The sequence below is a fragment of the Schistocerca serialis genome, chromosome 1 (assembly GCF_023864345.2).
Source record: "Schistocerca serialis cubense isolate TAMUIC-IGC-003099 chromosome 1, iqSchSeri2.2, whole genome shotgun sequence".
Lineage (NCBI taxonomy): Eukaryota > Metazoa > Arthropoda > Insecta > Orthoptera > Acrididae > Schistocerca > Schistocerca serialis.
Window position 1 is genome coordinate 365,140,999 of NC_064638.1, and position 20,342 is coordinate 365,161,340.

Consider the following 20,342-nt stretch of genomic DNA (forward strand, 5'->3'; position numbering starts at 1 on the left):
GCAGGCAGGATTGCGGTGCTAGGCCTGGTCCGTCTCGCAATGTATAAACAGTCCTCTTGCTGTAATTGACATGCCGACACCCTATGCTCACTTGCTGCCTATAGCTTACGCAAGTGCTGCACTGATATTCTTCCAAAGCGATGCCCAAAAAACAGTGGCAGCGCTACACATGTAATAAGGTACAGTCGGGCTATTTGTCTTTCTTATAACCATTAACTTGCATCCATCCACATTCAAAGCGAGCTTCCACTCATTACACCAAGCGATAATTTTGTCCTAGTTTACTTTTAATCGTCCAAAGGCGATACTTTACTGTGGACTACAGCATCATTAGCGAACAGTCTGACATTGCTGTTGATGGTATCTGATAAATATTTTGTGTGTGTTATAGAGATCTTATTACGTTTCCTTCGGACAGACTCAACGTTTACCTTCCTTCCTGTTTAGCATGAAGTGCTAGGGTTTATTAATCAAATATCCATCATGTCAATCACAAATCTGAGAAGATACTCCGTATGGTCGTCTCTCGGTTAGTAATCGTAGTGAACGTTGCTTGTTAGTCCGTTCAATAACCTCATTGTATTACGCTCCTCGTATTTACATCTGTACTTAAAAAAAAAAAAAAAAAGTTCAAATGGCCCAGGGGTACTATGGGACTTAACTGCTGAGGTCATCAGTCCCCTAGAACTTAGAACTACTTAAACCTAACTAACCTAATGACATCACACACATCCATGCCCGAGGCAGAATTCGAACCGGCGACCGTAGCGGTCCCGCGGTTCCAGAGTGTAGCGCCTAGAACCGCTCGGCCACACCGGCCGGCAGTACTCAACAAAACTGTTAATTGTGAGGCAGAGGCACGTCTATCAACTGAAACACGTACTCTAAGCATTAACAGAGTCAGTATGGAAGAAACCAATTAAGCTGCAATGACACGGAGTGATAAAAGTGAAAAATCGTTAGGAAATGCTGAATGTGTAGTGTAAGAAATACGTTTCGACAAATGAAAAATTGTGCCAGACCGGGACTAGAACCGGAATTTCCTGCTTGTCCCAAGCAGCCTTTCGTATTTGACAGTCGAGCAGTCTCAGCAACAGTAGCCCCAGCTCCGTTCCCAATTAAAACGGGTAGGTATCTACTTTTGTTAGTAGCAGCTAATGGCGGATTCATATCTGGAGACCATTCGTACTCGATTCCCTACATAACGCCACGTGACATCGTTGTATGATATAATTTTTATAAAATGACTTTAATATCCGAGTACGGCTTGATTCGCAACGAAAAGCACTTTTTGTATTCATCTGAGCCCGCTGCGTCTTTTATGTCACATAAGGACACTGTATACAATGCCCTTATGTGACCACCTAATGTATCCTGAAGATGGCAATTATACAGATATAGGCCTACTGCAATAAACAATATAATCGAACACAGTAGCGTCTTGGTCTCATAGCATATGTAAAGAAAAATACTTTTTTTCATGGATCAGTTAAAAATTGATTCCGCCCATCTTTTTCCTTCCTGAACACTTTTATGCAAATCCAAACGACATATAATTACCCGAATGTTTTGGCCTATTGACGTAGAACGGTAACATAAAGAAGAGAAACACATTGCTGGGAACTCGCACAATCCTTCTACTTCGGTTGGGAGCGAGGGAACTGACTCAGTTGTCCGTGAAAACAACCGTGGGAGCACGATACTGTGGGATAGGGTGGAATAGGCTACATCTTACCTAGCATCGCACGTGCGGACAGCTTATGAACTCGCGGGAGATGAATCCGCCGGGAACACTGGTTGACAAACCTGACAGTAACAATGTCCCACTCGCACACCTCGGCTGTGATGGGAATGAGTCATTAGTTAATGGTATCAGAATTACCCTCCGCCTCACACCATCGGGTTGCTTGCGGAATATTGACGTAGATGTAGATTAAGGCATGTAACCTCCCCACAAAATAATTTACCGTAGCCTCCCAACAAAATTCGTTGCCATTTAACCTCCGCACAAAATTCAGTCACATTTAGTGTAACCTCAAAACAGAAAAATTCCTAAACCTCTCAACAGTAAAAAATTATAATTATGTCGTTCACATTCAGTGTAACGTCCCAACAAAAATAAATTCAGTAACCTGGTGATAATACAATATAACTAACCTCTCAATTAAATTGTCGCTCACTTATAACTTTTCAATAATTGACTGTGAATTTAACCTGGTAAATTTTGAACGTCAGCAGTGCTGCGTCATGGCCCTGAAAGATCATTCTGAATAAAAAAAAAAATTCTTACCTCAATGAAGTCGCCGGATAACGCATATATATCTGCTCTTAAAATAATGTTTTCTGGCACAGCCCTGTGCAATGCTGGCCGATAGATTTGTCATTTATGAAAGGAAGCAACTGATTTATTTATTTATTATTTTTTTTGCAACAATCGTGATGATCATGGATGGGAGAAATTAGTAAATTCTTTAAATTGAAATTAATGGTTGTTAAAAGTTACTTTTTATGAGAAAGATTATTATTACCAGATTTTTAAAACATTTACATGGGAGTTAAGATAACATTACTACATATGCGCGAGGCTGCTTTTTACCTTATACAATAATACTCAGGCTCCGGCATCGCTGCACCGCGACCGGCCCAGCCAACACGATACACCAGACCAGACCAGATCAGACTGCAGAGTAGCTCATAAGCCACAACTTACTGCTACAGCTACACAGTTCGTACTGCAGTCAACACTGCTCTCTGGTCAGAGATTCTCTTACACCTTGCATATCGTAGGCAGCGCATGAGCGATACATCGAAATTACATCTGCTCGGACCTCTTACAAGCAGTAAGTGCTGTGATAATAGGGTACGCGTTTTCCGTGCCATCGTGTTTTTTGGAGATAGTGTGTAATACATTCTATCAGTTACTAAATTTGTGAGTGTATTATGTCGGAGTTACATGAATCCGAACGTGGGCAAATTCTTGATGTCATATGGTGGCTGTTTAGTATTTCAAGACTCACTGTATCGAAGATCTACGCCGCGTATAGAAAAGCGGAGAAACGGCATCCACTAACTCACAACGCGGACGAAAGTGTGTGTTGAATGATTTTGACGGACGGTCGCTGAAGAGGATTGTGACGAAAAATAAAAGGACGACAGCTGCAGAAGTTATTCCAGAACTGAATGTCGCACTCGCAAACCCTTTAGGCACCTAAACAACACAATGAGAGCCCCATAAGCTGGGAATGCAGGGCGACTTGGAATTACGAAACCCCACATCAGTGATGCAAATGCCCAAAAAAGAAACGTGGTGCCAAAGCCACAAAACCTCGACTGTGGAGCAATGGAAGAAAGTAGTTTGTTCGAATGAATTTTTTGTGCGCTCTTTCCAGCTTCTGGCCGAGTTAATGTCCCAAGGGTGAAAGATGGCGGTGGTTCGGTAATAATTTGTGCAACTATATCTCAATATTCCACGGGCCTAGTGATTACGCTGCAAGGTCGCAAAACTGCTAACTGTGGTCATGCTATGTTCCAAGACGACAGGACCGCTGTTCCCGCAGCTCGCTTCGTCCAGGGTTGGTTTTGTGAGCACAAAGATGAATTGTCACATCTCCCCTAGCCACCAAAGTCACTAGATCTTAATATTATTGAGTCTTTGGGGTCTACCTTGGAGAGAAGGGTGATTTATCGCTATCCACGTTTTCTATTTTTAACTGAACTTGCCAGTGTTTTCCTGGATATTGCTGTAAGACTCCCGAGGCGACTGGAAGCTGTTTTCAATGCTAAAGGGTTTCCTACACCGCATTAGGCACGGCGATGGCATGTGTTTTGGTGTTTCCACATTTTTGTCCAACCTCTGTATGTCCATAGGCGTAGCGCTCAGGCTGAGGGATCCTTTTCAGTACTGGATGCGATGAAGACAATTTACAAGCACAGTGATCGAGATTAGAATGAGTGCATTAACGATGCTCACTGAATTTTTTCTTCTAAGAGTGACAAAAAAAACGTACTTCATATACAAGAATTACACTTTCTCTCTGTTATGCACAGATGACACGGATATTATTTTACACAAATTGATTTCATTTTCTGTTCCATTTTGTAGTTAAAATTGTTTGTGTCTCATATGAACTTGGTGAAGAATTTCATATGCAAGGATGATTTCGAATTGACCACCAGTTGTACAAGTCAGGAACCGATACTGACAGCAGTGTCTTAGATTATTGAGTATGTTGGCTGTAGCAGGTATAAGTAGTGTAATTTCCCTACATAATGTAATACAGGGTGTACACAAAGTCCGGGAACACTTTCAATTACTTACTGCATAAGAATTAAACATTGTACAGATGTCATCCAAGTTGCATTTTGAAGACAAACTCTGAAAGTTTTTTTTTTCACACATTCGATATGCGAACAATGAGTGACTTGGCAGACGTCAGCACAGTAATCGAATTCTTTGCCATACCCGTCCCAGCATGGCATCGTCGACTGTGGCAGTCGCTTCCCTTTGTCTCCCCCCGGAGCTCTGCTACATCACATGGTAACGTGGTAGATGCGGTACATACACCAGATCTTTAATGTGTCTCCACACAAAAAAGTCACACGGAGTGAGATCTGGTATTGGGGAGGCCATTTCATGACACAACTGTCCCTTTCTGTAGCACTGCCGATCCATCGATGCGGCAGCTCCGTGTTCAGGCATCCACGAACGTCACCATGAAAATGGGGTTAAGCTCCATCCTGCTGAAAGATGAACGGAGAGTCCGATTGCATTTGAGGCGTCAGCCATTGCTGCAAGATGTCCAAGTAGAAATATCCAGTGACAGTGCTCTCGGTGAATAAGAATGGCCCGTACAGTTTTCAACGTGACAAGGCACAAGAAACATTTACCTTTGGGGAATCACGCTGGAATTCAATGGATTCTTGTGCATGCTTTGTACCCCAGATTCGACAATTATGCCTTTTCACTTTCTCATTAGTGTGAAAAGTGGCTTCGTGGCTAAAAATTAAGCCATCCACAATGCCATTCCCATTCTCATTCAATTGTTGCAACTGTGAACAAGACTCAAAAACGCTTGTCTTTGTCGTCGACATTGAGCTTCTGCACTAGTTCCAATTTGAATTTTTCATAGACAGCTTCTGTCACAGGACTTTCCACGCTGTCACTGGAGCCATTTCGAGTTCACGGGATGCACGATGCACCGATTTCTTTGGACTCCTTATGAATGTCTCTCGTACGCGCTCCACATTCACTTCACTCACACTGGGACGTACCTTCTCTTTGCCGGGCACAAGCAACCTGTCGTAACGAATTTGTTGTGCCATTGGTAAATGGCCTTCTTTGTTGGTGGTTTCTTACCGTACTTGGTTCTAACCATTCATTGAACAGCTGTAGCACACTTGTTTTTGTCGACCCCCAACACACAAAAAAATGGTTCAAATGGCTCTGAACATTATGGGACTTAACTTCTGAGGTCATCAGTCCCCTAGAACTTAGAATTCCTTAAACCTAACTAACCTAAGGACATCACACACATCCATGCCCGAGGCAGGATTCTAACCTGCGACCGTAGCGGTCTCGCGGTTCCAGACTGTAGCGCCTAGAACCGCTCGGCCACCTCGGCCGGCTTCCAACACACAGAAACCTTGCTCCGCGCCTGAACTCGCCATGTTTGCGACTAGCGCTGACTATCGGCAAATTACCAAACTACGTTGTGGCGGTATTCATGGGGAAAAAAAAACCTTCGTGGTTTCTCTGCAAAATGACATATGTATGATATCTGTTCGATGTTTGGTTCTTGTGTCGGACTTTATGCACACCCTTAATTACCGTAATATTCCGGCTGCGAATATCAGCGATGATGCGCTACCGTAATTGAGACGACAACACTCTTTGCTGGGAAAAAAGAGCATCTATGCTCTTTGCAATTGTTGGAGATAAGGAATGGCTATTCGAGATTTTTTTTTTTGGGGGGGGGGGGGGGGGGGGGAGGGTCACATAAATTTGAAGTGCAGAAGAGATACAACTTGTAATCGCAATTATCAAGTATAAAAAATTTGTCTTATGAAAATGAAGGTAAATACCGTCTACGAACTTTTATTCGATGTTGGATCACCGGACCTTCATAAAAACTATTAGTGTCTTTAGCAATACAGTGCACAGTGATTTCTTCGCGAACTAACAATACTGGCGAATGTGCCACTATCACGGTCCGGACGACACTCAATATTTCGCCGTCAGCTTGTGTGTTCAAGACGTTCCCCAAGGGACCAATTTCTTAGTCAGAAGATACCATACTGCCACTGTTGCTCAACCATCTCATTCTGAAAGTGTTTCCAGGAGATCTTACGGCGACTGTGAGTACTTTAGCTGCCATGAGAGACGGAGTCTTCATCGCGAGTTGTAGCAGTTTTCTCCGACTTCGCCTGGCGTTTTCTGAGAACCGGAGAAACGGAAATCTCCGAGCGCCAACTCATCCTGTACCTAAACCGTTCTCTCCTTACAGCAGCCACGAAGAAAACATAATCATCTATATACAATTTTAAAATGTATGCATCTAGGCAAGAAAATCAAAAGAGTTTAAATACAGTACCTGTCTTATCTGTGTCAAAGTCAGGGGTCAAGTTAGTTAATTAATCAATTTTTTTCGACGTAGCAGTTCATTTCAGTTGGTGAACAGGACGGCAAAGGACAGGAATAGCTACTCGATCAAATCAAAACAATAACAAACTGCGAAAGACATTTCAAGCAAACTTCGGTCTAACACATAAAGCCCTTATTTTCCGTCTGATCCATATTTGTTTGTGGCCAGAACTTCACAGATACTCAACTATCTTTAGCAGTGCAGTTGGAAACCGCGGCATACCTGCCACCTATCGCGTATTCACGCAGACTGAGGAAGCGAATGCGGCTATGAAATGCAAGAATGAATATCAGTTATCTTCTTGCTTAAGAGGGTGTGGTGTTAGAAGGTGGTAATTGCATAGAGTGTTCATGCGGTTAGAAATATATGTTCGGGACAGACAAGGGAAGAGAATGTTCAAATGTGTGTGAATTCCTAAGGGACCAAACTGCTGAGGTCATCGGTGCCTAGACTTACACACTACTTAAACTAACTTATGCTAAGAACACACACACACACACACACGCACACACACACACACACACACACACACACACACACACACACACACGCGCGCGCGCGCGAGCGCGCGCGCGCGCCTGCCTGAAGGAATACTCGAACCTCCGGCGGGAGGGGCTGCGCAGCCCGTGACATGGCGCCTCTAACCGCGCGGCCACTCCACGCGGCTAGGGGAGGAGAATACGAGCGCCACTGCAGTGTTTCGTAAGAAGGTGTCAGCTGCCTTCGCGCGTGCATGTGAGGTTGTTCGTGTCGCCAGCCAAGCAAACAACACAATGCTCGCTGTTGGCGGTTCAGGTGACAAGGTATCGTGCACGCGACCAGTCCAACCCCTGCGGTTCTCAAACCCTTTCATCGCTGGTTTGTTCCTTTGTACAGGTGTTGGACAAAAACATGGAATCACAGTGAGAAAGCCGGCCGGAGTGGCCGAGCCGTTCTAGGCGCTTCAGTCTGGAACCGCGCGACTGCTACGGTCGTAGGTTCGAATCCTGCCTCGGGCATGGATGTGTGTGATGTCCTTAGGTTAGTTAGGTTTAAGTAGTTCTAAGTTCTAGGGGACTGATGACCTCAGATGTTAAGTCCCATAGTGCTCAGAGCCATTTTCACCGTGAGAAATCCATGCTCGAACATAAATGCAGATACTAGCCAAACGTGCAGGTTGCACTGTTCTATTTGACCACGAACGGCACCTGTGCAGTATCCTCAATATGTTTCAGGTATCAATGTGGGTTAGAACGGTGTTCTGTGTAGTTGTGAGTGCATTGTATCGAACATAAGAGAATTCGAACGTGGACAAATTGCTGGAAGAGAACTCCATGAGCACAAAATTGCAGGGCGAGCCGAAATTCTGAAACCAGTCATCAGTGATGCAAATGCCCGAACAGCAAACATGGTGCCGAAGTCCTGAAACCTGTACTATGGAAGGAAGTCATTTGTTAGTCGCACACTGTTTTCAGTTTCTGGCCGAGCTTACGTCACAAGAGTGAAACATAGCTGGTGTTCGTTGATAATTTGCGCAGCCATGGGCCCCACGGTTTTCCTGCAATGTCGCATTACTGCGAATGATTATATGACAATTTTGGCTGATCAGATCTATCCCATGGTGCAATGTTTCTTCCCCAATGGTGATGCTGTGTTCCAAGACGACACGTCCCCTGTTCACGCACCTAACATCGTCCAAGAGTGGTTTTGTGGTCACGATAATGAATTTTCGCATCTCTCCTGGCTACCCCAGTCACCATTTCTCACTATTATCGAGATTTTACAGTACTTTCGAGAGAAGGGGTGCTACCCACCTCCGTCATCGTTACCTGAACTGTTTGGTACTGTTTTGCACGAAGAATGGTATAAGATTCCCTTGAAAACCATCTAGAACAAAATGCCTTCCAAATTTATTGCCGAACTTTCGCAGATGATGTGGGAATACTAGCAGACAAGACGAAGACAATTAAACCGATCAAAACTCTCAAGGAAGGCACTGAAAGAAATGCGGTCCTAATTTCCTTCCAAAAACACCAAATACACCGTTCGGAACAACCTGCCCAAAAACTGATCACAAAATACGGAAAAATCGAGAGAGTTCCATACTTGAAACACTTCGGCAAAGTCTTAGAAACCCACAGGAGGAAAGAAAATGGCACTGAAAATTGGATCGCACGACTTAAGAGAGCTTCCGGTAAAATCTACATCTACAACAAAAAATTTATGCCCATACACACAAAAATCAAGCACTATAACATAGTTATCAAGTCTTAAGTCTTGTATGTCTTGTACGCTAGCGACTCGCTTACAATCTACGGAAAAGTTCATGAGGAACATATACTAAGAGAAGAAAGCAAAGGTCTAAGAAAGTTGCTCGGCCCCAAGAGACTAGAAGATGGATACAGATTACAATCTCGAAAACAACCGAAAAAGTATCGAATCTCGTGACAGAGATAAGAAAATAAAGATTGAAATTTTATTGGCATATCCACAGACTTCCAGCAACAATATTGACACACAAAATTGCGTCGTACATAGAACAATTCAAAATCATAGCTTGAACTCAGCAGGTCACATAGAATTTAGAAGACGTTCATATAACCCCATCAGACATTAACAGAAACTGAAAAAAATTGCTAATGGAAGTATTTTCAGAGAATGAAGTCAACACCAGACAAGGAACTAAATGGACTGAAGAAAGAAAGTTACGGAGAGAAAATGAGAGACGCTTGGAATCTCCGAAGATTGAAATATAATAGTTTTCCGTGATCCGATAGCGTTCAATTGCCAATAATAATAATAATAATAATAATAATAATAATAATGAAGTTCCTAAGCAAAAAGCCTGAGCATTGACGACCAACGGAACCCTGAAGAAGGAAAGTGAAGGTTGGTTTGTGTTGCACAGGAGCCAGCCATCAGAACTAATGCCATCCAATTCAGAATCGAGAAATCAGCATAAGCTGCAAAGTGCAGATGCCACAAGGGAACTGAGTAAACAGTGGGCGGCATCTTGAGCTGTCGCAAAAATATCGCTCAGACTCATTACAAGCAGAGGCACAATGCTGTGACTCAAATGATCCACTGGAACTTATGCTAAAAGTACTATCTGCCGATGGCAAAGAAGTAGTGGGAGCACAGTCCAGAGAAAATGATCGAGAACGAAACTGGCAAATTATTGTGTAACTTCCGACTTGAGATAAATAGAATACTGGAGTACAGTCGCTAAACATCACAGTTGTGGAGGAAAAGAAAACGTGGATTATTGACGTTGTCATCCCAGGTGACAACAGAATCGACGAGAAAAACTAGAACAACATACCAGGTACAAAATCGCGGTACAGCGACTCTGGCGTTAAGTCGGAGAAAGCGGCCCCGGTCGATGTGGGAAGTTAAAAATCATTGACTCTTATGAAATACCCGTTTGTAAACTGTAAAAAGCTATATTACTTCTGTCTGAACGAATTATTTGCTGCTAAGCCAAGCATTCCAAGACGCTTGGGAAAAATCCGATTAGAGATAAGATATGAACAACAAAGTGATCCCATTTGTTGTGTTTACTATTATAAAAAATAAATAATAACAGTAATAACGATAATATACAGGGTGGTCCATTAATCGTGACCGCGCCAAATATCTCACGAAATAAGCGTCAAACGAAAAAACTGCAAAGGACGAAACTTGTCTAGCTTGAAGGGGGAAACCAGATGGCGCTATGATTGGCCCGCTAGATGGCGATGCGTAAGTCAAACGGATATCAACTGCGTTTTTTTTAAAAATAGGAACCTCTATTTTTTAATACATATTCGTGTAATACGTAAAGAAATATGAATGTTTTAGGTGGACCACTTTTTTCGCTTTGTGACACAAACATATGGCTCACAATTTTAGACGAACAGTTGGTAACAGGTAAGTTTTTTAAATTAAAATAGAGAACGTCGGTACGTTTGAACATTTTATTTTGGTCGTTCCAACGTGATACATGTACCTTTGTGAACTTATCATTTCTGAGAACGCTTGCTGTTACAGCGTGATTACCTGTAAATACCACATTAATGCAATAAATGCTCAAAATGATGTCCGTCAACCTCAGTGCATTTGGCAATACGTGTAACGACATTCCTCTCAACAGCGAGTAGTTCACCTTCCGTAATGCTCGCACATGCATTGACAATGCGCTGACGCATGTTGTCAGGCGTTGTCGCTGATCACGATAGCAAATATCCTTCAGCTTTCCCCACAGAAAGAAATCCGGGGACGTCAGATCCGGTGAACGTGCGGGCCATGGTATTGGTATGGTGCTTCGATGACCAATTCACCTGTCATGAAATATGCTATTCAGTACCACTTCAACGGCACGCGAGCTATGTGCTGGACATCCATCATGTTGGAAGTACATCGCCATTCTGCCATGCAGTGAAACATCTTGTAGTAACATCGGTAGAACATTACGTAGGAAATCAGCATACATTGCACCATTTAGATTGCCATCGATAAAATGGGGGCCAATTATCCTTCCTCCCATAATGCCGCACCATACATTAACCCGTCAGGGTCGCTGATGTTCCACTTGTTGCAGCCATCGTGGATTTTCCGTTGCCCCATAGTGCATATTATGCCGGTTTACGTTACCGCTGTTGGTGAATGACGCTTCATCGCTAAATAGAACGCGTACAAAAAATGTGTCATCATCCCGTAATTTCTCTTGTGTCCAGTGGCAGAACTGTACAGGACGTTCAAAGTCGTCGCCATGCAATTCCTAGTGCACAGAAAAATGGTACGGGCGCAATCGATGTTGATGTAGCATTCTCAACACCGACGTTTCTGAGATTCCCGATTCTCGCGCAATTTGTCTGCTACTGATGTGCGGTTTAGCTGCGACAGCAGCTAAAACACCTACTTGGCCATCATCATTTGTTGCAGGTCGTGGCTGACGTTTCACATGTGGCTGAACACTTCCTGTTTCCTTAAATAACGTAACTATCCGGCGAACGGTCCGGACACTTAGATGATGTCGTCTAGGATACCGAGCAGCATACATAGCACACGCCCGTTGGGCATTTTGATCACAATAGCCATACATCAACACGATATCTACCTTTTCCGCAATTCGTAAACGGTCCATTTTAACACGGGTAATGTATCACGAAGCAAATACCGTCCGCACTGGCGGAATGTTACGTGATACCGCGTACTTATACGTTTGTGACTATTACAGCGCCATCTATCACAAAGAGAAAAAAGTGATCCAACAAAAACATTCATATTTATTTACGTACTACACGATTATGTAATAAATAATGGAAATGTCGTGTGGCTAGGGCCTCCCGTCGGGTAGACCGTTCGCCTGGTGCAGGTCTTTCGATTTGACGCCACTTCGGCGACCTGCGCGTCGATGGGGATGAAATGATGATGATTAGGACAACACAACACCCAGTCCCTGAGCGGAGAAAATTTCCGACCCAGCCGGGAATCGAACCCGGACCCTTAGGATTGACAGTGTGTCACGGGGGTTCCTATTTAAAAAAACGCAGTTGACATCCGTTTGATCTGTGGCAGCGCCATCTAGCGGGCCAACCATAGAGCCATCTGCTTTGCCCCTTCAAGCTAAACGAGTTTCGTTCTTTGTAGTTTTTTTCATTTCGTGAGATATTTGGCCCGGTCACTATAATGGACCACCCTGTATAGAGTATCTGGTCAAAAGTGTCTGGACACGCTTATGTAATGCGAGAAGTGACCACCAGATGTCACTAGAGACAGACCCGTCAGTATGAAAGGAGGCGGGGAGTATTGTGCTGTCAGCAGAGAAACAGTAATAGCAGAACTAACTGATTGGACACGAAAGGACATGCCATTCGGCTGGCAAATTTCTAGTAAGAACTGATACTTCTACAACCATGCTAGAACCATGTGGAGGCGCGAATGAATTGTGCATGCTTCAGCAGAACGCTTTGTCCAGCTTCCTTCTCTCTCTCTCTTTCACTCTCTCTCTCTCTCTCTCTCTCTCTCTCTCTCTCTCTCTCTCTCTCTCTCTCTCTCACACACACACACACACAAGGAAACCAACTCTGACAGTATTCGACTAACATAATTTTTTTATCCTTTCAGTGCTTCCAGTCAGTACAACCCCAAAGTGTTGCATGTTGAAAATAACTGAACTACTGGCTTTAAACGTTCAGCATCGAATAAGTGTTTCGTTATCGAGAGAAAGAAACGTTAAATGGTGATCAACTTAATGTGGTTTTTGAGGGTTTTCATGAGAGCCTGGGGAACTTCTGGGAATACGTTAGATTTCGATGCTGTAGATACCTTGAACTGGAACTACAGACTGGAGTCATTATCTCCGATAGCAAGAATTCAAAGCCAGCCTTGCCGCCTCTGATGTAGCGTCTCTGTATTTTGCATGTTCCTTCGGAGTGGGTGGCCCAACAGGATGAGGTATTGCCTCGAAATCACGAGTAAAGCTTTTAAACAAAATACTCCCTATCATATTTCACTTTAAACCACATAAACACATACCAAAGATATTAATTATCCCAGTACTTGCGCTTATTTCTACAATTCGTCTTTGTCTCAGAATATACAGGCAGCGGCGACAGTTGCTGCTAGCACAGAAGACATCTTGACTACTAGAACGGCGTGTGTGGTTGTGTCTAGCTGGGTGTGTAATCACGCTTGTGCACATATCGAGGAAGAAATGTACACGTACACGGATGCCTCTTCTTACGTATGAGGCAAACACAGGCCCAAGGCGCACCGGTGTAAACGCACATTTTAGCTGAGGCTTTGTTTCGTAACCATGTTGCATAGTAGGGCCTTTTCTAACAATATTTCCTCGAAAGGCCAGAGAAAATGTAGCTGTATCGTTGGTGTCGAGCAAACTTGATACAGTTATCACTGAAATGGGCGACCAGCTTTCATGTATAGCTTAACGCATAGTGCGAACCAGAAACAGGTCGAGTGCGTTCACCGACTTTAACCGTTGGACGGCAAAACTGCCCAGCCTGGGTGTGGCCCACAAGCTGCTTTGCACACCTGTTTGGGATATTGCCGTTATCGTGCCGCGTCCCCACACTTGGAACACATCGCAGAAGCATTAAGCGAGAAAACACGCAGGACAGAGTTTACACGATTAGCAGATAGATAATAATCCCCTACTTGCATAACAATGGCGGTCTGCTGTCAGCAAGGGCATCCGGCAACGAGAAAATAATGGACGAGTTGACGATGAGCGGATGCTGCAAAATGAGACAACAGCATAAGAAGAAGAAAGACGAAAGGGAAACAGAATTACCGAACCAAGAGAGGCCTTAGGAGCCATCTCGTTAGAATTTTCCGACTCAGTCTCATTTCGGCTTATGTAATTGTCGGTGTGACATTCGTCAACGGTATAAAAGTAAGGATTATGAAAACATGATTACTACCTTTTACATTGTTTGATCATTTCCTTTTTCGTGTGCCGGCCGGAGTGGCCGTGCGGTTCTAGGCACTACAGTCTGGAGCCGCGAGACCGCTACGGTCGCAGGTTCGAATCCTGCCTCGGGCATGTCTGTGTGTGATGTCCTTAGGTTAGTTAGATTTAAGTAGTTCTAAGGTATAGGGGACTGATGACCTCAGAAGTTGAGTCCCATAGTGCTCAGAGCCATTTGAACCATTTTTTTCGTGTGTGTGTCACTTGCCCACATTTCTGGAATATGTTGCTGGCTATAAGCCGTACCCTATCGTCCGATTTATACTTTAACAGTGCAGAGTGACTAAATATATATGAAAATATGTGAACTTTTACAGCAACCATTCTTAGTATCCTGAACCGAAACAGCTAAGGTACTGAAATGTATTACTTCAGAGTAGAAGGCTCTACTCCGATCACGAAAAAGAGACAAAATTTTGCCTTCTTAGACTATTCTGTCCTTTCTCGTCCAAATGACTTATCAGCAAAAAGTCATTCCTCTAATACACAATACACACATTTTACTGTCGAAACCTGAATTGCTTCGATTCTCAAATAATGTCAAACTGTTGGTATAGGTGTACAGTGTTTCATGCAACCATTATGGCTCTGACCACTGTATTTATGATAATTTTTAAGGCTCGTTTTCTCTCGTGCAGAAACATCCGTGCAAATTATTGGCAAAAGGCCACTTGAAGCTCAGACTCACAAGACGTTTTCGCCTTCGACAAGGAAACCAAACGCTCGTTGGCGAAGGCACGCTGCGGTCCGCCAGTCTGAAGACCGGCGCCTGCGAGTATACAACACCCACGGGCATGTGCTTTGCGCGTAACATGACCACCAGTCGCGGCCTTCGTCACCTGTCTTACGTGTAAACAAGTTCCTCCGAAAGTGGAAGCACAGTTTTTTATACAATTGTCCAGTTCTCTAGCGGTGCAAAGGCATGTTACTTTGAAACGTCCCCTTAGAAAAATTTATGATTGACTATGCTAATAAACCTCTTACATTATTTGCTTTTCAAACAGCTGAGCAAAACTGAACGTACTCAGACATTACTCTCTTTACTTATTCTGATCAACACTAAACTGACACACAATATTTTTAGCTTAACGCAATCTGACTTTTAATAATCCCTACAAAAGAATGGCCCTGACTAACAATAACCTATACCTTTCATGAATCACTTACCTCACAAAAATCTTCGTTACTCAAACTACTGTAATACAGCGAGCGCCAATACTGCCAGCTAAATAAAAGATTCTAACTACTGAAGTCACTAACTACTGATAGGAATAGTTAGCAAATGAAAGATTTTGATAAAGAACAAACAATGTATTTACCTTAATAGTGTTCAAAAGTCATAATATATATATCAGCTCATGACATCCAGTCTTACAAATTTACTGTCTCTGATGGACACACGTCCAGATCATCCGCTCTCAAAACTCCTCCATCTCTCTCCCCACATCCACCACCGCTGGCGGCTCACCTTCAACTGCGCAACGTTACGCGCTGTTCACATCCAACTGCCCAACACTACAATAGCGAATATTACAAAAATGCTAACCAGCCACAGACTGCACACAGCACAGCCAGTGATTTTCATACAGAGCGCTACGTGGCGTCACCAATACAAAAACCTAAGCAGCCTACTTACAACTTGCCTGAATCACCGAGAATTACCCGAACTTGGCAATAACGTCGGAATGGTCCCTCCCAAAAGGGACGAATGCTGTCCCTATACTCGTATATTTGAGCCGATGCTCCATCGTTAACGATTTGGGTGACGATTGGAAAAATTCTAATCTTCCTTCATTCAGTTGTAAACCCGAGAAACGTAACTTTGAGCATTACTGTGGCGATAAAAATGGCTCACATTTTTTAAAAAATGTGTACTTGATGTTTAAAAGAGGAAGTCTAAATGCATATTTATTTTGTCGAGCCCTGCACTATTTATGTTTGATCTCTACTGCTGAAATGTTCAGAAGTTACCATGTGCAGACAACAGCTGATCATCGCATTTTAGTGACATCTGCTCTTTATACATGTCGTCCAGGAAGCAATTTATTTGGCGGCGAGACGCGCATTTGAAAAACGATAAATAATCCCCAGTGTCAGCAGAATAAGTCATAGCAAAAATCCAAAGGGTGTCGTTCCTCTACCTCCGAGAACAGTTTCTCATGTTGTTGGTACGCGTATTCCCGCCAATGTTGTTTTCTGTTCGTAATATCAATCCATCGTTGTAGTATTTATATTTCTTTTATTTATGGGAGAGAGAAACTGGCAATGAAAGAGAAAAGGAGGTGGATGAAGCCAATAGCAGTGGGAGCAAACGAGAGAGGAGATATTGACGGCCTATGAGAGACAGTGGCAGTAAAAGGGAAACAGAGATGGATGGAGATAGTAGCAGAGGGAGCAAAAGAGAGAGGAGACAGTGGAAATTAGAGATGAGTGGAGACCCTATATAGGCTTGGGTGTCCGGACCTCCCAGACCAGCGAACTTTAACAAATAGGTTTAGGGGAGGACAAAATTTGGACCGAAATTTTAAACTTGCGGGTATAGGACAAAAAATATGTTGGGCCCCCAGAAATTTTGAGATGCCGAGGTATATTGGAGACAATGGCAGTGGGAAAAAAGACAAAAGGAGACAGTGTAAGTGAGAGAGGAGAGAGTGGTGGTGGGAGATATTGTAAATCAATTAGATTAAAAGGAGATAGCGGGAGAGAGATGTGTATAGACAGTGGAAGTGAGAGGGAGATGCTGAGTATAAAGGCTTAACTACAACGAGAGACTGGCTAAAAGGATTTAGAATGTTGTGTTAAAAGAGAGCGAACGCCAAAATTTTTGGTATGGAATATGGAGTGAGGGTTCAGGCTGCCGGTTCCCCACTTTCCTGTCAGAGTCTTTTAAAGAGGAACATATTTGCTTTTTTTGTGCTCCAGCAGGAGAATTTTTCCGCTGATATAATTGTACTTTAATTGAAAAAGCATGGAAAACCCATGGTGTGTTCTGATTGTACTATACTCGCATTTTACTTGATTTAATAAAACATGGCGAGGCTGTGACATGATGAAACTGTATCCTAATGATAAGCCTCAATGAATCTTTTGCCAGTCCACGTACCTTCATTGTACGTTAGTGTCCTGTGTCAGTGAAGATTCTACTGTTTACACGTTTCGCCTGTCTGATGTGTGATTAAAGTTTTGGTGGTATGCATAATTATGTGCTGTTATATCTGTTGTGCTTTGTTGTTGCCGCGGAATTATTTGTGCCCCCTTTGCAAAATTAGTTTCAGTGGGGCGTAGCAATATTTCTTATGAATGATATGCACACATATATCTTACGTTAAGTTTTCTTCTGTCGTATGTTCTTTGATGCGCCTTTCAAATTATAGGCGTGTTATTATTGTGAAACGAGTAATAATTTTTATCAAATTTATATCGATATATTACAAGTTTAAAAATTTGCGAGACTGGGCTCAAGTGGGTGGCTTGTTTCTTTGTGCATGCCTTCTGGAATAATTAAGTGCTGTTAATGAAACACAGTACTTGGTTAAGAGCCCACGTTTACACAACACCCTACCAAATTCCATTTCCACTGAAATCCTGCGCCACATCTTGATTTTCGATACCCATGCTTTGTTTTATATTTGCTGATGTAGGATCTTTGGAGGTTTTACAGTCTCACTTGCATTCAGCGTTTTTGCCGCGGGTTTTACGTTAGTTTGTTCTAGGGCCATGTCTTCCAGCTGTTCGCAGGATCCCTTTTCCTGTATAAAACTCCATTCTGAAACCTTGAGAGGGATGCATAGTCCACATAGAAATTATTTCGACTTCTAGTATTTCGGTTGAGAATTGCTGAGTTCATCCTAAACTGACTCTTGTTATTAGCCACAAATACCATTAGGGTGTACATGTTTCGGCAAGTGGTCGCGGTGGCCTAGCGGTTCTAGGCGCTGCAGTCCGGAACCGCGCGATGCTACGGTCGCAGGTTCGAATCCTGCCTCGGGCATGGATGTGTGTGATGTCCTTAGGTTAGTTAAGTTTAAGTAGTTCTAGGTCTAGGGGACCGATGATCTCAGATGTTAAGTCCCATAGTGCTTAGAGCCATTTGAACTATTTTTTTCGGCAAGTAAGTGAAAGTTACGTCCCTGAAGAGGCCCCTGATAGCTTTACAGTTGTCATCATTACATAGTATTGTTATTGCACGCTTCTGTAGAACAAATACTTGTCTCACTTTAGCTGTAGTGCCCCAGAAGATTATACCATTGTATAAAACGGAGTGAAAGCATGTGGTGTGCTAGTAATCCCGCCTGCATGTCTACTCGGTAAGAGACATTTTTGAGTGCAAAGCAGGCAGAACTGAGCCTTTTGGTTACCTTAATCTCATGCTGGTTTTACCAAAGTCTGTCATCAGTCTGGATGCCCAGGAACTTCAAAATGGTTCAAATGGCTCTAAGCACTATGGGACAACATCTGAGGTCATCAGTCCCCTAGACCTAGAACTACTTAAACCTAACTAACCTAAGGACATCACACACATCCATGTCCGAGGCAGGATTCGAACCTGCGACCGTGGCAGCAGCACGGTTCCAGACTGAAGCGCCTAGAACCGCTCGGCTGCAACGGCCGGCCCAGGAGCTTCACACACAGTGTCATCCACTATATGCCCGTTGATCTCTACTTTTGGTACATGCAAATCGCTTTTTATTGCTTCAAATACTGCACGAATGCCACTAATGGGTGCCGCTTCCTCTGTTGCAGGCAGTGCGCCACATGGAACTGTCGATGGGGTTCAACAAGGTGAGCGGAGTGACCTTATCATGGGAGGAGCTGTCTGTGTGGGTGCGCCGGCGCCGTCAGAAGCAGCCCTTCTGGAAGGGCCTCCAGTATGACCGCGTGCAGATCCTCAACAATGGTGAGCTATCTGCAGACCTCTCCTACAGTGCGCTTCACGTCAGAAGGCGACCCAACTATGACGCGTTCTGCGAATCCTCCTTCACTAACCGCTGACAGCCAATGTCATTCACTCTTCTTCCGCCTGCCTTGCTGTGAGTTATGCGGGACAGCGATAACTGCTGTCTTCCAGACTCCAACTTACCCGTTCATTGGCAGAGACTGGACTACAGATGGTACCCGTAGATGTCTCTCCATTGAAGTGCGCACAAAAAATGTAGCCTGTGCTGCATAGGCCAGATAGTAAGGGAGGGGGGGGCAATGGTATCAGAGGGGGTTAGGTCGCTTACGGCTGTGGCGCGGTAGGTGAGGTGCTAGTGACGGCAACAACTGAATGAAAACAGACGATACAGTCGCTTGCTCGAAAACATTCGACTAATTCAGTTGCAGTTTTAAGTTCTCTGTGAACGATCAACCGAGTGAGGTGTCGCAGTGGTTAGCACAATGGACTCGTATTCGGGATGACGACGGTTCAAACCCGCGTCCTGCCGTCTAAATTTAGGTTTCCTATGATTTCCTTAAATCGATTCAGGCAAATGTCAGGATGATTCCTTTGAAAGGGTACGGCCAACTTCCTTCCCCAACCTTCCCCAATCCGATGGGACCGATGACCTCGCTGTTTGGTCCCCTCCGCCCCCCCCCCCCCAAAAAATCAACCAACCAACGATCAAACTTATTTGTCAAATTTGCTACCCCTACCCACGGTTTCTCAAAGAAACATGCTCATGTACCAACTAAGTTTAATAACAGAGACTGAAAATACCGCTTCAGTTGTAAGCACTCCGTCTCCAGGCCACAAGTGGCCCATCGGGACCATCCGACCGCCGTGTCATCCTCAGATGAGGATGCTGATAGGAGGGGCGTGTGGTCAGCACACCACTCTCCCGGTCGTTCTGATCGTTTTCTTTGACCGGAGCCGCTACTATTCGGTCGAGTAGCTCCTCAATTGGCATCACGAGGCTGAGTGCACCCCGAAAAATGGCAGCAGCGCATGGCTGCTGGGATGGTCACCCATCCAAGTGCCGGCCACGCCCGACAGCGCTTAACTTTGGTGATCTGACGGGAACCGATGTTTCCACTGTGGCAAGGCCGTTCTACTTCAGTTGCAAAATGCTTTTTATTTAAAAGACGACCAGTTTCCGGTTCTTACATGTCCATAAGCAGGTGTAATACTGAAAATAAACAAGAGATCGGAGCTAATAATAGTTCTTACAGGCAGTAGTAAAAATAAAAAAACAAAAACTAAGTTCCATATAATATTTTTGAAACCTTGCAAGTGAATCGGTATTTTCAACCTCTGCTATAATACTCAGTTG

At 43.8% G+C, this 20,342-nt stretch overlaps 1 protein-coding gene across 1 annotated transcript in view; it reads left to right on the plus strand.

The window, feature by feature from the left end:
• LOC126470416 (protein scarlet-like) overlaps window positions 1-20,342 on the plus strand; it is a 323,404-nt gene that overhangs the window by 239,120 nt on the left and 63,942 nt on the right. Inside the window, exon 3 of the mRNA XM_050098273.1 lies at window positions 18,835-18,988. Coding sequence (XP_049954230.1) covers window positions 18,847-18,988 — 142 coding nt within the window. The 5' untranslated portion in view covers window positions 18,835-18,846. The remainder of the gene's footprint in view (window positions 1-18,834; window positions 18,989-20,342) is intronic.